The sequence below is a fragment of the Triturus cristatus genome, chromosome 9 (genome assembly GCF_964204655.1).
Source record: "Triturus cristatus chromosome 9, aTriCri1.1, whole genome shotgun sequence".
Classification (NCBI taxonomy): Eukaryota; Metazoa; Chordata; class Amphibia; order Caudata; family Salamandridae; genus Triturus; species Triturus cristatus.
In genome coordinates this window covers 936,595,061-936,618,368 of record NC_140592.1, presented here as the reverse complement: position 1 = coordinate 936,618,368, position 23,308 = coordinate 936,595,061, and the positions used below count along the sequence as shown (strand labels likewise).

Genomic DNA, 23,308 nt, shown 5'->3' with positions numbered 1-23,308 from the left:
AGCAAATCAAACACTCACCCCCAGTCAACTGATCTGGGTTTAATCCACCATCATTCTTTAGCTCACTCCACCACCCCAGTTCAGACATAGCCATATGCAAATCAGTCTGACCCTGTGCCTCATGGGAACAGTCCAGCCCGAACTGCCAAGCCATGTCTTCCCTGGACCAGAAACAAGCATCCTGGGACCGGTTTCGGGTTCATAACCCTCGTCAGCCAGGGTATCTTGAATCCAGTGGTAAAGTGAGCAAGGGACTCACGTCTGGGCATACCCTGCCAACTTAGGGCGAACAAAGCGATACCAAAGGGGATGATGGACGGAGCGTTTGAGCAAATCAAACACTCACCCCCAGTCAACTGATCTGGGTTTAATCCACCATCATTCTTTAGCTCACTCCACCACCCTAGTTCAGACATAGCCATATGCAAATCAGCCTGACCCTGTGCCTCATGGGAACAGTCCAGCCCGAACTACCAAGCCATGTCTTCCCTGGACCAGAAACAAGCATCCTGGGACCGGTTTCGGGTTCATAACCCTCGTCAGCCAGAAACCGGTCCTAGGAAGCTGGTTTCCGGTCCAGGGAAGGCATGGCTTGTCAGTTCGGGCTGGACTGTTCCCATGAGGCACAGGGTCAGACTGATTTGCATATGGCCATGTCTGAACTGGGGTGGCAGAGTGGGCTAAAGAATGGTGATGGATCAAACCCGGATCTGTTGACTGGGTGCAAGTGTTTGATTGGTTCTGATGCTCCGTCCATCACCACCCTCTTTTGTACCGCTTTGTTTGCCATAAGTTGGCAGGGTATGCTCAGACGTGAGTCCCTTGCTCACTTTGCCACTGGATACAAGCAAGCCTGGCTGAAGACGGCTGAAATGCCAGAAACCGGTCCTAGGAAGCTTGTTTCCGGTCCAGGGAAGGCATGGCTTGGCGGTTCGGGCTGGACTGTTCCCATGAGGCACAGGGTCAGACTGATTTGCATATGGCCATGTCTGAACTGGGGTGGCAGAGTGGGCTAAAGAACGGTGATGGATCAAACCCGGATCTGTTGACTGGGTGTAAGTGTTTGATTGGTTCTGATGCTCCGTCCATCACCACCCTCTTTTGTACCACTTTGTTCGCCATAAGTTGGCAGGGTATGCTCAGACGTGAGTCCCTTGCTCACTTTGCCACTGGATTCAAGCAAGCCTGGCTGAAGACGGCTGAAATGCCAGAAACCGGTCCTAGGAAGCTTGTTTCCGGTCCAGGGAAGGCATGGCTTGGCAGTTCGGGCTGGACTGTTCCCATGAGGCACAGGGTCAGACTGATTTGCATATGGCCATGTCTGAACTGGGGTGGCAGAGTGGGCTAAAGAACGGTGATGGATCAAACCCGGATCTGTTGACTGGGTGCAAGTGTTGGAAAGGTTCTGATGCTCCGTCCATCACCACCCTCTTTTGTACCGCTTTGTTCGCCATAAGTTGGCAGGGTATGCTCAGACGTGAGTCCCTTGCTCACTTTGCCACTGGATTCAAGCAAGCCTGGCTGAAGACGGCTGAAATGCCAGAAACCGGTCCTAGGAAGCTTGTTTCCGGTCCAGGGAAGGCATGGCTTGGCAGTTCGGGCTGGACTGTTCCCATGAGGCACAGGGTCAGACCGATTTGCATATGGCCATGTCTGAACTGGGGTGGCAGAGTGGGCTAAAGAATGGTGATGGATCAAACCCGGATCTGTTGACTGGGTGCAAGTGTTTGATTGGTTCTGATGCTCCGTCCATCACCACCCTCTTTTGTACCGCTTTGTTTGCCATAAGTTGGCAGGGTATGCTCAGACGCGAGTCCCTTGCTCACTTTGCCACTGGATTCAAGCAAGCCTGGCTGAAGACGGCTGAAATGCCAGAAACCGGTCCTAGGAAGCTTGTTTCCGGTCCAGGGAAGGCATGGCTTGGCAGTTCGGGCTGGACTGTTCCCATGAGGCACAGGGTCAGACTGATTTGCATATGGCCATATCTGAACTGGGGTGGCAGAGTGGGCTAAAGAACGGTGATGGATCAAACCCGGATCTGTTGACTGGGTGCAAGTGTTTGATTGGTTCTGATGCTCCGTCCATTACCACCCTCTTTTGTACCGCTTTGTTCGCCATAAGTTGGCAGGGTATGCTCAGACGTGAGTCCCTTGCTCACTTTGCCACTGGATTCAAGCAAGCCTGGCTGAAGACGGCTGAAATGCCAGAAACCGGTCCTAGGAAGCTTGTTTCCGGTCCAGGGAAGGCATGGCTTGGCAGTTCGGGCTGGACTGTTCCCATGAGGCACAGGGTCAGACTGATTTGCATATGGCCATGTCTGAACTGGGGTGGCAGAGTGGGCTAAAGAACGGTGATGGATCAAACCCGGATCTGTTGACTGGGTGTAAGTGTTTGATTGGTTCTGATGCTCCGTCCATCACCACCCTCTTTTGTACCGCTTTGTTCGCCATAAGTTGGCAGGGTATGCTCAGACGTGAGTCCCTTGCTCACTTTGCCACTGGATTCAAGTAAGCCTGGCTGAAGACGGCTGAAATGCCAGAAACCGGTCCTAGGAAGCTTGTTTCCGGTGCAGGGAAGGCATGGCTTGGCAGTTCGGGCTGGACTGTTCCCATGAGGCACAGGGTCAGACTGATTTGCATATGGCCATGTCTGAACTGGGGTGGCAGAGTGGGCTAAAGAACGGTGATGGATCAAACCCGGATCTGTTGACTGGGTGTAAGTGTTTGATTGGTTCTGATGCTCCGTCCATCACCACCCTCTTTTGTACCGCTTTCTTTACTTTCACAGCGCGGTCAGCTTTCTCTATAGCAGCTGTGCTGCTTTCTTTACTTTGACAGCGTGGTAGGCTTTCACTATAGCGGCCCTCATAGCATGATTTTAGGCATACCGCTTCGCAGCTGGCATCGGTTTGAAGGCGGGAGCAAAATGAAGTGAAGTTTGTTGAGCAGCAGCTGGGGGTGATAAACACTTTGGCAGGACGGCGCCTTTAAGGCCTACATTGGTGCAGGTTAAAAGAGGACCGTTGCAGGACTCTGACACATCTGGGCATTTGGATATGAAAGGGCATGTTACAAATAGGAATCTTTGGGAAAGACCAGTCTGGGTCAATGGGTCTCAATCATCGACAACCGGGGATGAATGCTGCTGTCGCACGTGGGCCCAAAACTGCCAATAATTGAACTGCGTTCCAAGCCCTAACCAGAGAATGTGCGTTAATTAGTTTACATTATGTAAAGCTGTGGCTCTTGGTGTCTGGCCTAAGGCCCCGCTTCCGCAATCGCTGGTGTGCCCCTCCTTCGAATGCATTATCATTAGGAGAGGTTTATTCACACAAAGAGCAGTGAGTACACAAAACGGTCTGCCACTGGTGAGTAGAAGCACAGGAGTATCCCTAGAACTAATGTATTCACACAGCGATCAGTCGACACAGGCATATCTGCCACCAGTGAGCTGAAGAACAGGAGTATCACCAGGGCAGGTTTATTCACACAAAGAGCAGGGAGCACACAGAAATGTCTGGACCAGTCAGCACATGTACAGCAGTTTCATCAGAACAAGTTTGTTCACACCAACACCAGTGAGCACACAGGTATGTCTTCTACCTGTGAGTAGAGGTACAGCAGTGGCCAAACACATTTGCTCCTCATACATGAAAGCGTGCAATTGCCCCACTCAGGACAAATTACTTTGTGATGCAAATATCCGTTTCGACCTGTCGTTTCGGAAAATTCAAGTACAAAGCATTGCGAACGCAATACAAATACTGACTTAGCCCAAGCGGTAACTAGCTATGCATATAATGTCACAGTCATGATGCACTTTACAATAGCAGCCCTGTCTGCTATCTGACAGAGAAGGCTGTTGGAAGCTCAGTATAGGCGAGGAGGGAAAGGATTTCCACACAAAATGTAACTATTTGGTCCCTGTGCGGATTAATAATTTAAGGGAGGCACAGTCGTGGCTTACCCCGGAACGCTATACACAGCGCACATGATCCAACCCCCTTCATACAGTTGCTGTGTTCTCTGTCCCTCACAGCCTCCTTGCTGGAGGAAACCAATAAAAAATGTTGTAAAACATCATACTTTGCACATAATGGCTGTACGGACAGACCCAACACAAGAGTTTGTCTCCAGTAAAAAAATCTGCATTTATTTTGAAATAGTAAGGACACCCACCAACTGAGCATCCAAGGCGTTTGCAAGGCTGGAAGATCACTACTGAGTTAATGGCATGTGTCCTGGAAGCTTGTGTGGTTCTTACATGTCCTGCCACAGTATTGTTCACGCTTGACTTGGAGGACCTGACTGTGCCAGGTAAGAATGCGCACACTATAGCTACCTGATACACATTGGAATGACCTCCTTGACTATTGCCATTGAGCCTTAGATTGCAGTGCAAATGTCTCCCACCACTGGACACTTGATGGACATTTGAGCTCAGCAGCCAAACCTAGGCTAAGTGGACAGAATGCCGCCCATCATCAGACAATGCTAAGCCCGCTGCACACTTTACACTTTTTAAAACCTAAAATCAAGATGGCCACCGCTGCTTGACCCAAAACATACTGCAAAACAATAGCAGCCAGTGCCACACACCATAGCTCTTAGAAGTCTGCATACAGAAGAATACCTCTTTCTCGCTTCCCCTCACAAGGATAGAATAGTTTCAATAGCAGAAAAGGACAGGGATCACAGCGCATCATAACCAACAGGTATTTTCATGTGGGTGGAAAATTACAGAGACATTTCTTATATTACTACTATTAACATCTATTCATTTTACAGACGCTGTATGATTTTGATGACAAATATTGATTATTCTGTGCAAGTGCAATATCATGCAATCAAACATGTCAGAAAATGTTTAACCACTTAGCATAACAGAACAAAAAAGCATTTACATTGTTCTTAAAAGATGTGTAAATATTCTGCTTCATGAAAGATTCAGATGCCTGACCATGTGAAGTTGTGTCACCCAGCTGCTTACTCTGTGAGAGGCTTACTGATTAACCTTGAGACCTACTCACTTCCAAAAGTGGAATCCAAGCCATCCCTTGTGTGGAGGCATTCGCGCTCAGCAACTTTTGCATTCCTGATGTTACCTTGTACAGATCCCCTGACCTCTAAACTGACATTTGCACCTGTACATTTAAATCAAACAGAGTGGAGGTCGATGTTGCAGGTTCATCTATTGAATGGGTAATGTTTTTCTTTCGGCATCGGTATGAGTGCTTTATGTAGAGTTCCTCTCTCTTCCAGAGACTCCATTGCATCTTTGATTGATTTCATGACCTGCCTAACTCTCTATGTTCTTTCCTGCATAGACTATAATCTTGATGTTTTTAGGTCTCGGCTAGGCAGCGCTCGCCGTCTCTTCAACACATGCTGTATTCAGGATATGGGCTTTAAGCACCGACTATGTTCCTCCCATATATTTTAGTGGCTCCTTCAAGTGCCTTTTAGAGTTGTTTATATTTTATTGGTTTATTTGTTTAGTAGTCCCTCCGTGTCCCCCTTTAGTACCTCCTTCTCCTCTGTTGTAACCTCCAATGAGGACGACCCCTCTTACACGTGTTGTTACTCAATTGGTTTAATTTACAGTTGGTGAGCACTATTTTCTTTTCTGTTGCAGGCACGCGTCAAAAGTCGGCACGTACATGGTATCGCTAGGTTTCTTTGTGCCACAAGCTTAATCCTTAATAATGGTGGCCACGCACCTTTCTTTCATTTTGCTCGGCTCGTACAGCTACATTTTAAAAATATATTTATTTTTTGAAGCGCGGCACGCTGCGCTTCATCTTTATCAATGGCGGCCGCAAATCCACGAAGCAAGTAAAGAGTGCAGTACCAGAGGCTGTTAACTAGGTGTCCGTGTGGAGTTGTAAAGGGATCTCTATTAGCCACATAAGGTACTACACCCTTAATGCAATTATAAAGAGAAAGATTGCAGCTGAGCATAAGTTTTGATTTGTTAGTATCATTGTGGTTTATTTGGCTTGATTTCACAAATAAAGCTAAATAAACTACAATGGTGCATTCTTAAAACGCAAGCTAACAAAAATCTCTCTTCCAATACAAACAAATGGAAACGTATGCTCAGCTGCAATCTCTCACTTTATGATTGCATTAAGGGTGCAGTACCTTATGTGGTTAATAGAGGTCCCTTTAAAACTCCACAGGGACACCTAGTAACAGCCTGTGGTACTGCACCCTTTTCTTGCTTCGTGGAATTTCTTTGATTACTTATGCTAGCGCTGGGATATTTTTTGCCTAAAGAATTAATTTAACAAGCTTTTTCATTTGCAAAGCCAAAAGCTCAAACTATCACTAATGCGAGACCTAATGCATTTCAAATGCTTGTTTTGTTGTTGGGCGTCAACTGTCCTCACCATATGGTGCTTAGACCAACCTCTCCTGAAGTCAGATGCCCACCCCGGAAGCCTCTCCACGTGGTCGCTCTCTTCATATTCTTTTTTTCACTGGTGACTGTCGGTCCATTTAATGTCCCATGGGCTTCCTCTTGATTGTACCTTATTTATGTCCTTATTTTGTCTTGGTTCATTTCCTTGGAAGGCAGGTGGGTCCATGTGAATCCAGAACATTCTTCAAACTGCAAAACTACTCCTACAGGTAAGTAAGCATTTTGCTTTACAGCGTGAATCTTTTCTGGATTTACATACTGTGTATTGCTTTCATAGTGGTTTCTTCACTGTGGTGGCTGGGTTGGGGGATGAGGTTTTGCTTGTAAACAAATTCTTCAGTACTCTCTGCCACACTTGTGCTTCTCTGTTCACCTGGATGTCGATGCAGTAGGGTTTTGTGAACATGTGTACAGACGACCATGTGGCTACCATACATATGCCGCTCAGCAGAATGCTTGCCAGGAAGGCTACTGTAGATCCCTTCTTTCTTGGAGTGTGCTCGTGGTTTATTTTCTAGCTGCAAGCCAGCTTTTGTTACACATCTGAATTGTTCAGAGTTATCCACCTTGCAATGGTGTTTTTGGTGACCAGTTTCCCGTTGTTATTGTCTTTGAATGATACAAAGAGTGGTTTCCCTTTCTGGATTAATTTTCTTTTTGCTATACAATACATTATCGCACGGAGGGCGTCCAGTGAATGTAGTTCTCTTTCTGCCTTGGAAAACACTTTGTACTTGGATTGCCTGATTAATGTGAACAAGGGAGATGTCCTTCGGTAGAAGTGTGGGTTGGTCCTCATGACTATGCTGTTCTAGTGCATTTGCATGTATGGCTCGCTTATGGGGAGTGCTTGAAGTTCTCCTTCTCTGTGAAGAAATGTCTTTATAATTAGAAATGCTGTCTTAAGTGTGATTAATTTGAATGTGGACCTGTAGAGTGTTCCTTTCATCAGTTGGGTCAGCAACACGTTTAGGTTACGCATAGGAGTTGGCGCACTCCTTGGTGAGGCTATCCTTTTGGCCCCTTCTAGAAACCTTTCTGACCACTGGTGTAGTGAAGAAGCTTCTTCCTATGTATCACATATGTAGGCCACTATTGTCGCTAGATGTACCTTTAGCAACATGTACGTTAGGTTGCTGTCTAGCAGACGTGCAAGATATCTGATGACTGTAGTATCTTCGGTCCGGTCCTGAAAAAGGCCAAAATCTGGCACCACCTTGTGTTTCTCTCCCATTTGACTGTGTAGCATTTCCTGGTTGTCGGTCTTCTTGTTTCCCTGAGGACTGCCATTGCTTTTTCTAGGAGTCCCAAATGTCAGAACTCTACGATCTCAGGAAACATGCGGCTAGACTGAGTGTGTTTGGTCCTGTATGGAGAACATTCAATTCCACCCTCCCAGGCACGGAAAGCAGGTCTTGCGACGCTGGTACTCTGTACATTCTTGTGTGCCATCTCTAACAGATCTGATCTCCAGGTTTGTACTGCCCCCTAGAGGACAATGACTATTGTCATCCGCGATTGTCTGCACTTGTTTATAGCTATTGAGTAGAATCAGAGGGAAAAGCATAAGTTAATTTGCCTAATTAGTACATTGACAGAACATTCCCTAGGGGTGGTGGTGTGGGTGTCTTGATGTGAAGAACTGGCATTCTGCGCTTTCTGGATTTGTGAACAGGTCTATTTTTGGTGTCCCCTACTTTTTGAACACCCTCCTGATCACTGCCTGATTCAGTTCCCACTTGTATGAGGAGGACGCTTGTTTGCTTAGTTTATCCGCCTCTACATTCTCCACCCCAGGTGGATGCATCGTTGTTATGGTTATCTGTCTCTGGACGGCCCACCTCCATATCTTCTGTGTTGGCTTTGATAGAGCAAAGGATTTTGCCCTTCCATGCTTTTTGTGGTAGAACATGGTTGTTGTGTTGTCCTTTTGAATGTGTATTTATTTGCCTCATACCTGATCCTGAAAGGCTTTTAAGGCTAGGAACACTGTCCTTAGTTCTAGTAAAACTATGTGTTGTACCGTCTTTTCTGGTTTCCAGACTCCTCTGATGTTGAGCTTCCCCATGTGCACTCCCTATCCTATGTGAGAGGCATACGTAGTGATGGCCACTGTTAGAGTTGGTAGCATCAAGGGTTCTTCTTATTGTTATATTAGTCTTGTTCCACTATGTAATTTCCGCCTGCACTCTTTGCGGGACAATGACTAGGACAGTGATACTCAAAGTACAGCCAGGGGGCCACATGAGGCCCTCCTGACCTTTGCAAGTCTCCCCCTGGGCAACACCAGCACCGAGCTGCTGTTTGCTCAACTCCGCGCTAACTTGCTTGTTAATGCAGCCCGCTGTCCTCGGACTCTTGCTCGCCAGCAAAAGGGTCTTCTCTGTGGCACTTGGTAATGCCATTGTTGAATCGGTGTCTGGACGCGGCTTGTGCATTAAAAGCACTGGTGACTGCCCTTTGGAAGCCCCTTCTTCCCCTCGTTCTTTTCGTGGGTGCGACTCCCCTTCTCTGTTGTCCTCACAGCTGGATGGCTCCCATAATTGCTATGTTGTTGTCTTTTAGTTGATGCAGTGTCGTCAACTGCACATTCAAAAAGGTGTTACGTGCTTAAGAGAGTGTTGGTGGTACTGTCCTGGACTTCACTTTTGGAGCCTGAAACTCGTAGCCAGGAACATCTTCTCAGGATTTTCCCTGTCATCCGCCGTCTGCTCGCAGCGTCTGCGGCATACAGTGCAAATTTTAGGCAAGTGTTAGTGATGTTCTTCCCTCCCTCCGGGAGGAAGGTTGCTCTCTTGATACTGCTCTGGCAAGTGCTTCATTAGAACGGTCATCTCCTGTATGTATGTATGTATAAATATTTATAGAGCGCACTGCAACCCTACGGGCATCCTGGCGCTAATGACATAGTGAAGAGGAGAGAAAGCTAAAAAGGTTATACTCTGGGGAACAGCCAGGTCTTAAGCTGCCCGCGGAATAGTGTCAAATCCTGGATCTGTCGTAATTCCGATGGAAGACTGTTCCACAGGCGCGCAGCTGCAGTGCTAAAGGCTCGGCCTCCCAGGGTAGCTCTCTTCGTCCTAGGAATCGTGGCCCGCCTAGCTGATGAAGAGCGCAGTGTGCGCGTGGGAATATACCAACTGAATAGGTTTTGCAGCGGTCTGGGGCAGAGGCCATGAAGAGCTTTAAAGGCTACGCACAGAGATTTGAACAGAATTCTCTGTTGCACAGGCAGCCAATGAAGCTCAGACAAAGCCCTAGTACTCGAGGAAAAACGCGGTTTCAGGAGGGCAAGTTTTGCGGCCGCTACCTGAATGCGTTGAAGTCGCCGGATCAGGTAATCTGGAGACGCAAGCAACAAGGCGTTACAATAGTCCAAACGACTAAGGATGGTGCAACGAACCACTGTGTCTCTCACATGAAGAGGAAGCAAGGGTAGAATCCTACGTAGGCCTCGCATAATCATGTGACAGCTCGAGGCCACCTTGTTGACATGCGACTCCAGACTTAGCTTCTCATTGAAGCAGACCCCCAGATTACGCACAGACTTTACTGGAACCAGGGGGGTGTCTAAGGGGAGAGGCCAGAAATTAGAAGGCAAGGCTAAAGGCACCTTGCCCACTGAGCAATGCAAGATCTCAGTTTTGGCACCATTGAACCGCAAGGCATTGTTTTTCAGCCAAGTCGTCATTTCCAGCATACAATTATGGAAGGTAGATAAGGAATCCACCTGGTCACCTTCCAGGGAGATGATCAGTTGCGTATCATCAGCATAGTTGACTGCCGTAATATTGCAAGATTTAATGATTTGGACCAGAGGTCGCATATAAACATTAAACAATATCGGGCTAATAGAGGAGCCCTGAGGGACACCCTGTTTATTAATCAGAAAAGCTGACTGATACGGGGGCAGGAAAACCGCCTGCCGTCTATCCGACAGATAAGAGCAGAGCCACTCTAGGGCCAGACCTGTGACCCCCACCTCCTCAAGACGATGTAGGAGGATATCATGGCTAACCGTATCGAAAGCGGCGGATAAGTCTAGCAATATCAGAGTTGCAGGAAGCCCCTTATCCGCCCGCATTCGCAGATCATCCAAGGCAGTAATCAATGCAGATTCGGTTCCATGCCCTGGACGGAAACCAAATTGATTCTCCTCCAGCTTACCGTTACTCTCCAAAAACCTCGAAAGCTCTTGGCTGACGAGGCGCTCAGCTATCTTAGCTGGAAAAGGCAACAAGGAAATCGGGCGAAAGTTCCCATAGCAGGCGGGATCCAATGAAGGTTTTTTCAGGAGGGGAGATACCAACGCATCTTTCCAGCAGGCCGGAACCACACCACTAATTAGTGACTGATTGGTAATCTGATGAAGGTGCGGGAGAGTTTCCGACCCTAATTCCTTCCAGAGCTTCTGCGGAATAGGGTCTAACGGGGAGCCAGAACAGACTTTCTTGACCAAATTGAGGAAATCATCCAAAGAAGGACACGTCCAATGATCTAGACAAGGTCCTGCCAGTATTTCTTTGTTTAACCTAAACACTGTACAGCCGGGCGGATCCACTGGTGGTGCCTCTGCTCCAGCCTTGCCACTGATCACCGGATCAGGCTGCAAGCCTTCTAGGATTCCCTTTATTTTGTCATGAAAAAAGGCTGCCAACCCATCACACAGATCCTGCGAAGGAGTAATCTTATTGGCCAGGCACTCTGGGTTAGTGATACCTCTCAGGATATCAAAAACACATTTGGTACTATTTGGGGCTTTTAAGATAAGGTCCGCAAAATAGGACGCCTTGGTAGTTGCAATTGCTTGTTTGTATCTGACCAACAATTCCCGCCAGGCAGTCTTGTCACTGGTTAGATACTGACTACGCCACTGCCTCTCTGCGTGTTTGCACTGAATTTTGAATGCCCTTAGTTCCTCTGAGAACCAGGGTGCAGAAGGGGATCCTCTCTTCTTAAGCCGCTTCAGTGGAGCAGACCGATTAATAACATTCGTAATATAGCTGCAGCGCTCCCTATAGTTAGAGTCAACCGACTGCCCTGAGTCAGGGGGGGGGGCTGCATCAAACAAAGGTGCACATTGAGCTTTCCTCTTCAAGGCTTTCTAATCCCTAACCAGGACACTATTGGTGTCCTTGAGCGGGGGGGGGATGTATACCTAGGGATCGACAGTATTCTGAATCTAATCAGATAATGATCGGACCAATCCACTGGAAGGATCTTATCCATAGTCACTACGTTCTCTGCTGCAAATATCAGATCTAGAGCGTGTCCTGCCGAATGAGTAGCTTCCAGCACACGTTGTGGTAGGTAGAAGGTAGCGCATGATTGAACAATATTATTGTATGCTGCTTTCATCATTGTGTTAGGCCAAAGATTAAGATCTCCCAAGATCATCAGTCTATGGTGGGTCAGTGCCAAATTGCCGATCACATCCAAAAACTGCTGTTGTGATTGCTCACTTACAGTCCCCGGGGGTCTGTAGCATAGAATCCCAGTCAAGACATGCCCGGACCTATCCTTCAAAGAGAAGCCCAGGGTTTCAAACTGCGAGATCTCGTCAATGTCCAATGGCGAGAAATCCCAAATTTCTTTGTAGATGATCCCAATTCCGCCACCCCTGCCGCTGGATCTGGGTTTGTGAAAGGCTTTGAAAGCAGGGGGGCAGACATCGCCAAGTACTAGATCAAGACCAGGCGAAAGCCAGGTTTCCGTCATAAACAATGTATCAAGATTATGTTCATCAATTAACAATTGGATTTCCGTGGAATGCTTGGGGAGAGACCTGATGTTTAAAAGTCCACAGTTCAGTCCGTCCTCACGGGAGAGCAGACAGCAATCTCTAATGGCGGCCCTACCTCCGGCGCTTCCGGAGTCAGAGCACAGTTATTAAGCTTGTACAGTTGTGTCCGAGAATAGCAAAGACGCGCAGTGGATAACTACGTACAAGACAAGGCATTGTATGTGGCGTTATGAGGTGCGACAGTCGCGACCGAGGCGCGGACGGACGCAGACGGGCTTGCCTTCGGCGCGCGTCCGCTGCGCGGTCGCTCCAGGGCGACGTTAAGTAGGCGCTAGCAGCGAAAGACTAGAGTGCTGACCTCCTATCGAGGTACGCTACTTCCGGTCGTGGAAGGATGAAGGGGAATTGAATCGTAGTGGTTTTTGTGCAAAAAGCAGGTTTTAGCAGCAACAGAGTATGTTTTTAAAACAAGAGCAGAAGTAAAAACACAATTCCCATATTCAATAATTCCACAACCCCCAAGCGTATGTCACTCCCTTCAATGTCTATGTCTAATCAGGCGCGGTCGCTCCAGGGCGACGTTAAGTAGGCGCCAGCAGCGAAAGACGAGGTACGCTACTTCCGGTCGTGGAAGGATGAAGGGGAATTGAATCGTAGCGGTTTTTGTGCAAAAAGCAGTTTTCCAGTGCCAGTAGGCATATCTATTAAACGGAGCATTAAAATTTGTGATGTGCTATTGTTTACGTAGTTTCCCTTTCAAACTTCCTCCTCACCATTTCCTTTCTTTTGCTTTCTTTATCCGGGGAGTAGCCCGGAGGTAGTTGGTACATTTGCCTTTTTCCTAGTGATGGCTAAAATGATTAAGTCCGTTAGCACATTACCTTGGATGTATGCAGGATCCTTCAAGGAGTGCTCATATTTCTTTTTGACCCTGGGTGTCACAGACCTGCAGGTTGATGGCCTCTCTCTCCTGGTCTAGGATGCTAGGAAGCATGGCAAGTACTGCCTCTTACTCTGTGAGGGTAGCAGTTTCTCCAGTAGAAAACATGTCAGCAATGTTTCCTCTTCCAACTGCACCCCATACTTGTCTGCTGCTCTCAATTATTTGATTGTACATGGCAATGTCGTCCGGAGGTGAAGGCCTCAACGGGCATGTATCTTCTCCCTCATTGGGAAGTTCAGCCTTGAGAGACTGTCATTGTACCTCTAAACCTTCTAACCCTTCGGTTTCCTGGGACTCTGGATCCTCTTCCTCATAGAATATCTGCTGTTCCGCTTCCTTCTGAGATTCTGGAGTTATTGGAGGTTCCAATTACTGAGAATTTTTCACCTCCTTTGTGTGTTGATGGATGGTCTTGACAGGATACAGACATCTCAGAGGGATGTGTCCAACTGCTTCTTTTTCTGAAGGATCGTGGCCATTTTGCCTCGAGCCGTCTTTTCTTCTGCTTGATCTCGATCGGGTGTTCATCAGTTTAGATTGTGGCCTGGTCTCTTTCAGCTACTGGTGTTTTGGCTGACCCCTTCTTAGGTTTCTCTAGAGTTCGGTCATCTTTTAACACTGGCATATTTTCTGCTCGTTCGACCTTGGCTTGCCTTCAGTCGGAAAAAAGATGGTCACTTACCCTGTAAGCATCTATTCTTGGCATGTAGAGTTGTAGATTCACATGCTTTGCATACTCCTGCCATCTAGTGTTGGGTCCAGTTGTTTGCAAGTTGTTTTTCATCGAAGAAGTCTTTTCCAGGCACAAGGTTAAGCGACTCCTCATTTCGGTGCTAATGCACACGGCATCGACTCCATTGTTAGATTATTTTCCCGCAATAGGGTGACACTAGAGTAAGTGTAGTATAGAGATGTCCATAATGCAAGTAACAAGGACCCCTTGTAATAATTCTAGAGCTCCTAGGCCAGGGTAACAATACATGAATTAGTCTAACCTTTTTGACTGCCTAGGAATTGTGCTTTCGATTGTATAGAGATGTCCATGCGTATTTAATGTGAATAAGACGACCTGCAACAACCATAGGTGTCCGTGAGGAGGGAGGGCGCATGTGAATCTACAGCTCTGGATGCCAAGATCAGATGTTTACAGGGTAAGTAACAATCTGTTTGAGGCATGTGTGCTGTAGATACACATGCTTAGACTGTACAGCAGTATTCTACCAAAGCGGTGGCTAACCAGTGGCTGATGCAGTTGTTTGAAAAGGAATATGCTACTTACCAGTATGCATCTGTTCTTGGCATGTAGAGCTGCAGATCTACACACTTTTGCATAGATCGCCATCTGGTGTTGGGCCCGGATGTTTGCAGTTTGTTTTTCCTCTTGGAAAGTCTTTGGAAGTCACAAGGTCGGTGACTCCTCCTTTGGATCGTATTGCGCATGGGCTTCAGCTCCATCCTCAGATTGTTTTTCCTCAGCAGGGAAAGATGGAGCGTAGTAGTAACAGTGAAGAAACCCATGTGTGTTGTATCTAAATAAGATAAGACTGGAACAGATACAGGTAGCCGGGGCGGCGGGTGGGCGTGTGTAGATCTGCAGCTCTACATGCCAAGAACAGATGCATACTGGTAAGTAGCATATTCCGTTCGAGGCATATGAGCTGCAGATTACACACTAGTGCATAGACTATATAGCAGTTCCCAACCTTAGCGGCGACCACCGGTATCTGTTGCAGTGGTTTGAAATAGTGTTTTTAGTACAGGCTGGCCCACACTAGCTTGTTGCTTGGTTTGCACATCTACACAGTAGTGTTTAGTGAAAGTGTGCGGTGTTGACCATGTAGCTGCTTTGCAGATATCATCTAATGGGATGTTCCCTAGAAAAGCCATAGAAGCCCCTATCTTCCGTGTAGAATGGGCTTTAGGAGGAACGGATAGTGTTCGTTTTGCTTTGTGGTAGCAAATCTGGATGCATTTTACAATCCACCTAGCTATCCCTGATTTTGAGATGGGGTTGCCCTTGTGTGGTAGAGAGAAAGAGACAAACAGTTGTTTGGTCTTTCTGAAAGGTTGTGTTCTTTGGATATAGTAAAGTAAGGCTCGTTTGACATCTAGCGTGTGTAGAGCCCTTTCTGCAACAGTCTGAGGTTGCGAGAAAAATACTGGCAATTCAACAGATTGGTTTAGGTGAAAAGGGGAAATGACTTTAGGTAGGAATTTTGGGTTGGTACGGAGAACAACCTTGTTCTGGTGCATTTGAAGAAAAGGTTCTTGTATGGCAAGTGCTTGTATCTCACTGACCCTTCTAAGGGAAGTGATGGCTACAAGGAAAGCGGTTTTCCATGTGAGAAATTGCAGTTCGCATTTTTGCAAAGGTTCGAAGGGAGGCCCCATTAGCCTTGTGAGAACGATATTTAAGTTCCACACAGGTGAGGGTGGTACTCTGGGGGGAATTATTCTTTTTAGGCCTTCCATGATGGCTTTAATGGCAGGTACTCTGAAAAGTGATAGGTGCTGCCTGTTTTGTAGGTAAGCTGCAATTGCTGCGAGGTGTAGCCGAATGGAGGTATATGCTAGATTACACCTTTGTAGGTGGAGTAAGTAGCATATGATGTGTTGTATAGACACGTCTAGAGGATTGATTGTGTTGTTATGGCAATAAACAACAAATCTTTTCCACTTGGCAGCGTAGCAGGCTCTAGTGGTAGGGGGAAGGTTTAGGTATCCGAATTCTAGGATTTCAGGAGCCAGATCGCAAGGTTGAGCTGAGCTGGGTCCGGGTGCCTGATCTCTCCATGGTTCTGGGTTAGGAGGCATGGTGAGAGTTGTAGCTTTTGGTGTGGTACTACCGAGAGTTCCAGCAGCGTGGTGTACCACGGTTGTCTGGCCCATGTTGGAGCTACTAGGATCAGCGTGAGGGAATGCTGTTGTAGCTTTCGCACCACTTATGGAATGAGTGGGAGAGGTGGAAAAGCGTACGCAAATTTGCCTGACCAGTTCATCCATATCGCATTTCCTTTGGACAATGGGTGTGGGTATCTGGCGGCGAAGCTTGGGCATTTTTTGTTTTCGTGGGTGGCGAAGAGGTCTATCTGTGGATGCCTCCACATTTGAAAGAACGGATGAAGAACCTGTGGGTGAAGTTCCCACTCGTGGATCTGTTGTGTCTGTCTGCTGAGCAGATCTGCCACGGTGTTTTGGACTCCTGGGACATGTTGGGCTAGGAGAAAGATTTTGTGTGGAATTGCCCATCTCCATATGTTCTGTGCTAATTGAGAGAGCTGTGGAGAGTGTGTGCTGCCTTGTTTTTGAATAGAATACATGGCCGTCATGTTGTCTGTGCGAATGAGGACTGCCTTGCCTGAAATCCGTGGTTGAAAGGACTTTAGGGCTAGAAAGATTGCTAGTAACTCCAGATGGTTGATATGGAGTAACTTTTGCTGAGTCTTCCATGTGCCCTGCACAGTGAGATGTAATAGGTGAGCTCCCCAGCCGGAGAGCGATGCGCCTGTTAGTATTATTTGTGGAACCGGGTCCAGGAACGGTTGACCTTTGGAAAGGTTTGTGGTGTTCCACCACTGCAGAGAGTGATGGGTGCGACCGTCTACCAACACCAGATCCGTCAGTTGCCCCTGGGCCTGGTTCCATTGGCGCACTAAGCACTCTTGGAGTGGACGCATCTGGAGTCTTGCGTGAGGCACTATGAAAATGCAAGAGGCCATCATCCCTATCAGTTGCATAAACACTCTTGCTGGAAGGGAGTGTTGACGTACGAATTTTTGTCGCAAAGCCTGAATGCTTGCAATCCTGGCCGGATTGGGGTAGGCTATTGCTTTTAAGATGTCTATGGCGGCACCGAAGTATTGTTTTATGTGGGATGGTGTTAGCTGGGACTTTTGGTGGTTCACCGTGAAGCCTAGTTGGTGGAGTAGTTGGATAGTAGTGGCGGTGTGGTGTACACATTGGTTGTATGAAGTGGCTTTTATCAGCCAGTCGTCCAAGTATGGGAAGACGTGAAAGTGCTGTCTTCTGAGGTGTGCCGCCACTACCGCTAGGCACTTGGTGAATACCCTTGGTGCTGTTGTGACCCTGAATGGGAGCACCTTGAACTGGTAGTGTTGTCCGTCCACTACAAATCTGAGGTACTTTCTGTGAGCATGGTGTACTGGAATGTGGAAGTATGCGTCTTTCAAGTCCAGTGCGGTGAGAAAGTCGTTCTGGGAGAGGAGCGGAAGCACCTGCTGAAGCGTTACCATGTGAAAATGGTCTGAATGTATGTATGTGTTTAGGGGCCGGAGATCTAGAATAGGTCGTAGAGTCTCGTCCCTTTTTGGCATTAGAAAATATAGGGAGTAGACCCCTACATTTTGCTGGTTGACGGGAACGTGTTCTATTGCCTGTTTTTGTAGGAGGGAGATTACCTCCTGGTTTAGTAATGCGGAATGTTCTTGCGACATTGGGCGTTGCCTGGGTGGAATGTTTGGGGGGTAGATGTTAATTCCAGGCAGTATCCTGACCAAATAATTTGGGTCACCCACTTGTCTGAGGTGATGGTCTCCCAGACATGAAGGAAATGTTGAAGTCTGCCCCTGACCGGAGTGGGATGGTCTGGAGGGAGCGGGGGGGAAGTCATTGGGTAGGCGGTGTGGCAGAGCGGGCGGTATTTGTTTTGCTTCTTCCTTTATTATTATTGCCCCTATAGCCGCCTCTTTGATAACCCCTTGTGAAGGTGGACTGAGTGGGGTATTTGTAGGAAGTGGACGCGTTATCTGAGGAGTAGCCTCTAGATGTACTCCGAAAGGAAGAGCGGCGAAAAGAGCGGCTAGGAGGGTGTGACTGCAGGGCTCCCATGGACTTTGCCGTATCGGTGTCCTTCATTTTTTCGAGGGCCTCATCTACCTTTGGGTCGAATAGGTGTTCTTGGTCAAAAGGATGATTCAGGATGGAGGCTTGTACCTCTGGTTTAAATCCTGATATTCTTGGCCAAGCATGGCGACGGAGGAGGACGCTAGTATTAATGGCCCTGGAGGCTGTGTCTGCTGCATCTAAGGCACAGCGTATAGAGGTGTTAGTTATTGTCTTACCCTCTTGAATTAATTCATTGGCCCTAGTTTTATATCTTTCAGGGAGGTGGTGCATTATGTTTTCTAATTCATCATAATGTGCCCTATCGTATCTGGCCAATAGCGCTTGGGTGTTGGCGATACACCATATATTGGCTGCCTGTGACGCAGTGCGCTTTCCTGATGTGTCCAGTAGCTTTGACTCTTTGTCAGGTGGTGGTGCTTCGCCTGACGCCTGGGAATTTGATCTTTTTCGTGCCGTGGAAACCACTAGGGAATCTAGTGGCGCTGGCCCTTTGATATAGGCAGGATCTGTGGGGGCAGCTTTGTATTTTTTCTCTATGCGTGGGTTAATGACCCTGGCCCTGACTGGGTCCTTAAAAACCTCTGGCGCATGATTTACCACCCCCTTAAGCATAGGTAGTATGGAGGTAGACCTATGTGTGGTATCAAATGTGTCGAGGAGGAAATCCTCCTCCACTGGGTCAGTGTGCAACTCTACCCCGTGATAGTGTGCCGCCCTTTGAAGTAGATGGTGGAAACCTAATGAGTCTTCCGGTGGAGATGGCCTGGAAGGGTAAAGGTCATCTTGTGGAACGTCGGGAATATCTGGGTTTTTGTAGTCGTCCCATGGGTCTGGGGATCCTGTAGGGGTGGGGTATTGGGGCACATCCCCTGTTTCGTGATATGGGTCCCCCTGATCATCATCGTCTGGAGACTGGGTCGGAGAGCGATGAGGTGGGGGTGGAGAAGGCGGAGGTGGAGAGGGTGGAGGAGGTGGGGAAGGTATTCTGAAAGGGGAGGTAGCGGAGTCCTTCCTCTTTGGAGGTGGAGGCGGAGCCGGTTTGTCCAAATGTCTCTTTTTGGAAGAGAGTGCCAAATGTCCAGTTTTTGGATCCCTGGTGAGAGTTTTTTTAAGGGATCCGGTGTAAATAGTTCCTGTGACAGTGTTTGGTCCGTCGGCGCCAAAGTCTTCGGGGCCGATGACTTTTTAGGCTTGTCCGTGCCAGTTTGCTTAGCACTGGGATTGGGAGCTTTCCGATTTCTTGGTCGGTGCCGAGGGCCTTCTGGGGTTTGGTCGGTACCGAAGATGGCGTTGGTACGAATGCGCTGGGTTTCGACCCCGAGGGCTTCGGTGCGGAGCTCGGTGTCGAGGTAGAGGCCGGTTTCATTTTCGGTGCCGAAGTGTGTTTCTCGGCACCGCTCGAGCCAGCCGGAAGGCTTATTTGGCTTCTTCACCGGGCCCGAAGGTGGGGTGTGTGAAGCAGTGTCTCTGGTCTTGCCTAGGCCCGGAGGCAAAGGTGTGACCGAAGCCTTTTTGGGTTTTGGCGCGGGTGTGGGGGGGGGGGGGGGATATTACTCACGACCCTCTGCGCCGGAGTGATGTCCTCCACATCGTCGGCCTCGGAAGCACTGACGAGATCCTCTTCGGTGCGCTGCTGTCCCGGATCTTCGATGTCGTCTCCGAAGATATCGACTGGAACAGAGGTCGAGGAGTGTGCCATGTTTCGTCTGGCTCTTCGGTCCCCAATAGTCTTTTTCGATCTGAAAGACTTAAAGGCCGGACAGTCTCGAGCCTCGTGTTCCGGGGAGAGGCAGAGGTTGCATACCTCATGAAGATCGGTCTGGGGGAATTTGGACACATAGAGGGCACTTCTTGAATGGAGTTCTTTCCATCAGCCGGGACCGGAGCTTGGGTAGGCCCGAAGGCCGCAGTCGACGACTGGAACCGAAGATTTGTCGATGAGAAGGTGCGTTGATTGAGGAGATCGCGATCGAAACAATACCGCGATGTGAGGTGAGGATTCCGCTTCGATCGTCGAACTGGAAAATGTTAGGAACCGGAGCGCGAAGATTACATCCGAGCCCGATGGCGGAAAAAAACAATCTGAGGATGGAGCCGAAGCCCATGCGCAATACGATCCAAAGGAGGAGTCACCGACCTCGTGACTTCCAAAGACTTTCCAAGAGGAAAAACAAACTGCAAACATCCGGGCCCAACACCAGATGCGATCTATGCAAAAGTGTGTAAATCTGCAGCTCATATGCCTCGAACAGTGTTTTAAGCACTGCTTGTCCGTTAGTTGACGTGCCAACACATCCACACAATAATGTTTGATAAATGTGTGTGGTGTAGACTATGTAGCTGCCTTACATATGTCCACTATGGAAATGTCACCTAAAACAGCCATAGATGTTCCTATTTTGCAAGGAAAATGTGCTCTATGAGATATAGTTAAAGTTCTTTTAGCTTTAAGAGAGCATGTTTGAATAAATGTAATAATCCATCTACAAATACTGGATTAGAGATAGGATTTCCTTTATGAGGTTGAACCCTGTTGTGGGACTGTTTTTTTTTTTAATACATACTTTATTTCCATTGGCTGAGTCACAGACACACATTTGGTTGGAACATCTGCCAAATCCTGGTGCATTGGTTCTTCGCCATTTGTCAGGCCTGATTCCAGTTTGCTTTTTTCTTCTTCTGTTGCTTGAAGTTCTGGAATCAGAAAGTCTTCTGGCCTGTGGGGCAATATGAATTAAAATGTATTAAATCCAGCAGCTCCAGCTTTGTGAGGCAACAAACAGTACTACTAGCAGTTTAAGAAGGGTAATACATGGTTTAAGATCGTAGCGGTTTCTCTTTACTTTATACATACATTGTATTTAACTTTATCCCAAAATGTTAACATTTAAAAAATAAAAGAATTAAGTCAGCCATCAAGTAAGGATGTCAACTGACGTGCTTAGAAAATAATATGCAGCCCTAACCAAAATAACTAATAAATGCAACTACTAATGGCAAACATTCTCTTTTTTAAACATTTATTTTTAACCCTCAATAGATGCTCAATTAACACCACAAAATAATTAAAGTATTTTCCTACAAATCTAAGACCGCTGAAGCTCCTCTAAAGGCATTAAATGAAAGAGCAACATTTAATTTGACCTCGGTGCAGCATGTCTGTCGTGGTGGGGAAGTATTTGTTCAAAGTTCCGATATTGATGCATCCTAATGTGATCTTGGGCCATATGCCAACTCTCCATACCTTAGTTACCAAACCATATTCTCAAACTTTTTGTGTATTTGGTGCCCACTTCAGGAACATACGGTCACCTCACATTTGATAGAACCAGGTCAGTGGGAAGAAGAGTTTCATATACCATTCAAGTGACAATTTTAAAACCTGATGAAACATATTCTCTAATTGAACCTTAGGACGCGTACACAGGTGCAATTCAATTGGGTAATGCCATCTTTTTAATGGTTAAGTGACAATTCAGATATAAAGCACTACATGAAAGGGTCTTTATTGATTATATATATTTATGACATAATTAAAGGGCTTTAGTAATATCACTTAAGTGCATATTTATATAATCGTGCCACTGTGTAGTTATGGTTACGACCCTATGGATGGATTACCACAAAATTTGGTAATCTACTCCGTAAGATAAGTTTTGGCATGCCAGTTCTGTGACAATCACTGCAGAGGGGAAAAAAGTTGAATATGGGGAGGAGGCTGGAGAAATCAAGAAGTGCCTCCTCACTTTGGTACACATTTCTCATGTCTCTAGCCCAAATGACTTTAGACCAAACTTGGCACAAAAGTTTAATTTTAAAGAGAGCATGCTTTTGTTGGTTTGGTGTCAACAGAGCCAGTAATTTTTAAGATATTTGCATTACAAAAGGTGCAGAGTGGGATTTGAAGAGTTACACTTTTGTATATCTCTGCCATTTTAATTCACCTTTCAGGGGCTGGGTTTGAAGAACATTTTATGTCCGACTCACGATTTTCAAACACAGTACAAAAAAACCACAAAAAAAAACAAGCTAAGCCAAACACTATAACAAGTGTCTGACGTTACCTTGGATGGCAGGAGTAAGGGTGCAGAGTCTGACCACAAGTCAGGCTTGCGCCCAACCTTAACTCTGCATGGTCAAAGGCCAAGCACAGCCGGGATTGGGTACCTGCAGAATTTGGCCGCAGGCCAGGCCCTGCACAGCTTTGGCGCAGGGCCTGGCTTGGGGCCAGACCCTACACACAAACATCTGCTGCACATGGCCTTCAGCCACGTGCAAAGGTGATCAGGTGCTTGTGGTGGAGACTGGGTTCGGTTGCAGTTAAAAAAGTGAACATTGGTTCTAGCTCAAATGCGCAAAACTACTGAAATTTGCTGGTTATGGATATCAACACTATTATCAATACTCATAATACCAGCTTCAAATTCATATGAACAGAAAAAAAGATACGGAAAGAAAAGCATGGTGGGTGTTGTGAGCTAGGATGTGTGCCGAGTGTATAGATAACCATAACTGGTGAATTTCACTGGTTTTATGCTTTTGAGCCAGTACCATAACTCACTTTTCAACTTTTTTCAAAGAGTCTACAAGTAACAACAGACTAATTAGGCCTCATTAGTGGGGTATAGATTGGATCTTGTGACAGAAAGAGCAATGGACCTGGTCTGGGCATTCCCTTGGCCACTCGGATATTACAAGAAACACAAAAGGTGATGAACCTTTCTGGAGATGGCATTGCCTGGCAATTTAGGGTGGACTGTTCCCAGGAGGAGCAGGATCAGTACTGATTTGGCCTAAGGCAGGCCTGTCTGAAGAGGTACAGTGAGTGAAAAACAACGGGTTGGAATGCTAACCAGAGCGACTGCCATTGGCACGTCTATTTGAGGACAGTCCTCCCATCGTCTTTGGTGTGTTTAAAATGGATTTTAAATAGTCAGGATGTAATGGGAAGTGGGAGGGTACAAATAGTTAGGATAGTACTACACAGCAAACAGTATTGGTGTTTTAAACTCTACATTAAGCAAATCTTTAGAATAACAGAGTCAACGTAGTAGCCACAGGACCGTATTTTATCAAAAACTGAGTTACAGGTCGCCATGCCAGACTTGAGATTATCACTTTATTAAGAAAGGCCTTGTAGAATAGTGTGATATCGCACCATGGCAACTCTGAGTGACAACAGACTGTATACAGTGCTCCATAGTGGTAGTGCTGCACTGGGTCTATTATGTTTCTTTGTTCCCGCCTTGTACTAAAGACTCAAATTAATTACCTGCGTTATTTGGCACAGCCATTTCACCCTTGAGTGGCTTGCCTTTACATGACTATCTTCC

General features: G+C 47.0%; 1 protein-coding gene across 2 annotated transcripts in view; it reads right to left on the bottom strand.

The window, feature by feature from the left end:
• The window catches only part of CPSF2 (cleavage and polyadenylation specific factor 2), a 187,365-nt gene that overhangs the window by 60,153 nt on the left and 103,904 nt on the right, over positions 1-23,308 (bottom strand). For both annotated transcript variants that reach the window (XM_085626508.1, XM_085626507.1), the window contains one exon: positions 20,540-20,692. In XM_085626508.1, coding sequence (XP_085482634.1) covers positions 20,540-20,692 — 153 coding nt within the window. The remainder of the gene's footprint in view (positions 1-20,539; positions 20,693-23,308) is intronic.